At 55.2% G+C, this 1,897-nt stretch overlaps 1 protein-coding gene across 1 annotated transcript in view; it reads right to left on the reverse strand.

Annotated features, from left to right (window-relative positions):
* WWTR1 (WW domain containing transcription regulator 1) overlaps positions 1 to 441 on the reverse strand; it is a 159,458-nt gene extending 159,017 nt beyond the window's left edge. The window contains exon 1 of the mRNA XM_014588273.1: positions 289 to 441. Coding sequence (XP_014443759.1) covers positions 289 to 441 — 153 coding nt within the window. The remainder of the gene's footprint in view (positions 1 to 288) is intronic.
* Between the last annotated feature and the right edge of the window lie 1,456 nt (positions 442 to 1,897).

Raw genomic sequence — 1,897 nt, forward strand, 5'->3', positions numbered from 1 at the left:
CTCCTCCTCCACCCACCCGGGCTCCTGAAAACCCTGGGCGTGATGGGTACTTTACAGGGTAAGAGGATACGGGTACCCCCCACAACTCCTCCCAGCGCACGGACCTCTCCCGCAGAGCTCTGGGTCTGCATTCCTTTGAGTTTACCACGGACTTGGGGCGGGATCAAAGGGAAAGTGGTCCGAGCCTGTTTAATCAAGGGGTTGTGGACCGAAACCAAGGTTGAGGGTGGCGGAAGACACGCTAGTGAGGGGCCCAGGCCGAGGAAGGACCAACCCTGGGCGCCGCACCCTGCTTTTGAGCCGGGCGCCGAGGCCTGGAGCACCCGGAGCGCCGCACTGGTCTGCGATTTTGCCCGAGGGCGGGCCCGGGTACGCCCCTGCGCGGGGAGACACCAGCAAGGCCAGCCTTTCCACGGGAGGCTGCTTTGCGCTTGTGACCATATTTGGTCTGGCGAGGAGGCATCTTGGCCGCTTGACTTCCAATTGTCTGCTAGCGCGCCGGCAGTGCCCAGAAAGTGCTTCGGTTTCTAGAGATGCGGCTTCGACCGCGGGTGGGTTGTAAACAAACCACCCTCAATCCTTAGTTTCCTCTATGGGGTGACTCAGGCTACAGGGATTGAAAAGAAACCGGGTCAAAGCCGGGTGATGGAAGGGAAGAGCAACTGGGCCCCCCTCCCCCGCGACATCCGCGCGTGTGGTGGGAGGATTGGAATGTCCCTGACACCCTTCAGGGAGCCCGGAGCCGGGATGGGACCGGAGCAGGTGGCTGGGAGTGGAGAGGGTGAGCCAGTGACCCGGAAAAAGCCACCCACCCTCACACCGACAGGATTTGGGTGAGGGGTGGAGACCCCCTGTTTCTAGCTAGGGGGAAGAGGGCAAGCCTGGTGAGACAGCTGCAGGAAGTGAAAGGCCGCCCTGACCCGAGATCAGGAGCTGTTTAATTCCTTCCCTGCTTTTCGGGAGAAAGGGAGGGTGGCTGCGAGGTAAGTCACACTCTGAGAAAGCCCCTACCCTGCCCTATTTGATTCCAGTAGCCGTTTATTAAGTAAATCTAATGAAACAATATATGTAAAGCACTTCACACTCAACCAGGCTGGCTATCTATTTGTTAAATAAAATAGAATCGTTAAGTCCAGGTGTTGTGCTTCAACAATTCGATAAAAATGAAATAAAACCAAAATGAGTTACCTTGAGGGAGAAGTTTAAGGGATGGCCAGTTTGCAGTGCAGCATTTAAGGCAGCTGAATCCCACATGGCCCACTCCAAGGTCCATGACCCAGCGCCTTGAAAACCACAATGGGTATGTGGCATGTGTGCCCAAACTCCCAAAAGGAGGAGGGATTGAGGAGTGGCCATCCTCCCTGGGATTGGGAGGTGGAGAGCAGTTTCTCACTTTCTCTCCTGCTCTCAGTCTCTCTCTGGGAAGTGTATGTGCCCTACACACACACACAAAAAAAAGTTTAAGGGAATGGTAAGCCCACCCCATAGTTGTGCCCTAGAAAAGGTATTTGGGGGACCACTCCTTGAGTGGCTGCATCCTATGCTCAAAATACAGCACAGCCCACCAAAGTAAGCCGCTTCGTCTGTTACCTGTACGTGGGGGTGTGCTCTGACTGCAGACCCCTCAGACTGGGCGAAGTCAGGGCTGCCTTAGACAAAGACAGGCAGAGCATGGCCCCGTGCAGGCCCCCAGAGCTGCTGCTTTCCACACAGCGAGTCTTTGGCACATAGGACACACAGAGGAAAGGGGTAAGCCACTACCGGTCACACCGTGGGACATAAAATCTTTGGACGCCTTCCTCAGAAGCCACCACAGATGCAACAATGGAGAAATTAACTGTGGAATGAGAGGAAGTGACTTGGATCAAGTAGTTATTCATTCAGAAGCTGCAAGATT

Source organism: Tupaia chinensis, unplaced genomic scaffold (genome assembly GCF_000334495.1).
Source record: "Tupaia chinensis unplaced genomic scaffold, TupChi_1.0 Scaffold000272_1, whole genome shotgun sequence".
Classification (NCBI taxonomy): domain Eukaryota; kingdom Metazoa; phylum Chordata; class Mammalia; order Scandentia; family Tupaiidae; genus Tupaia; species Tupaia belangeri.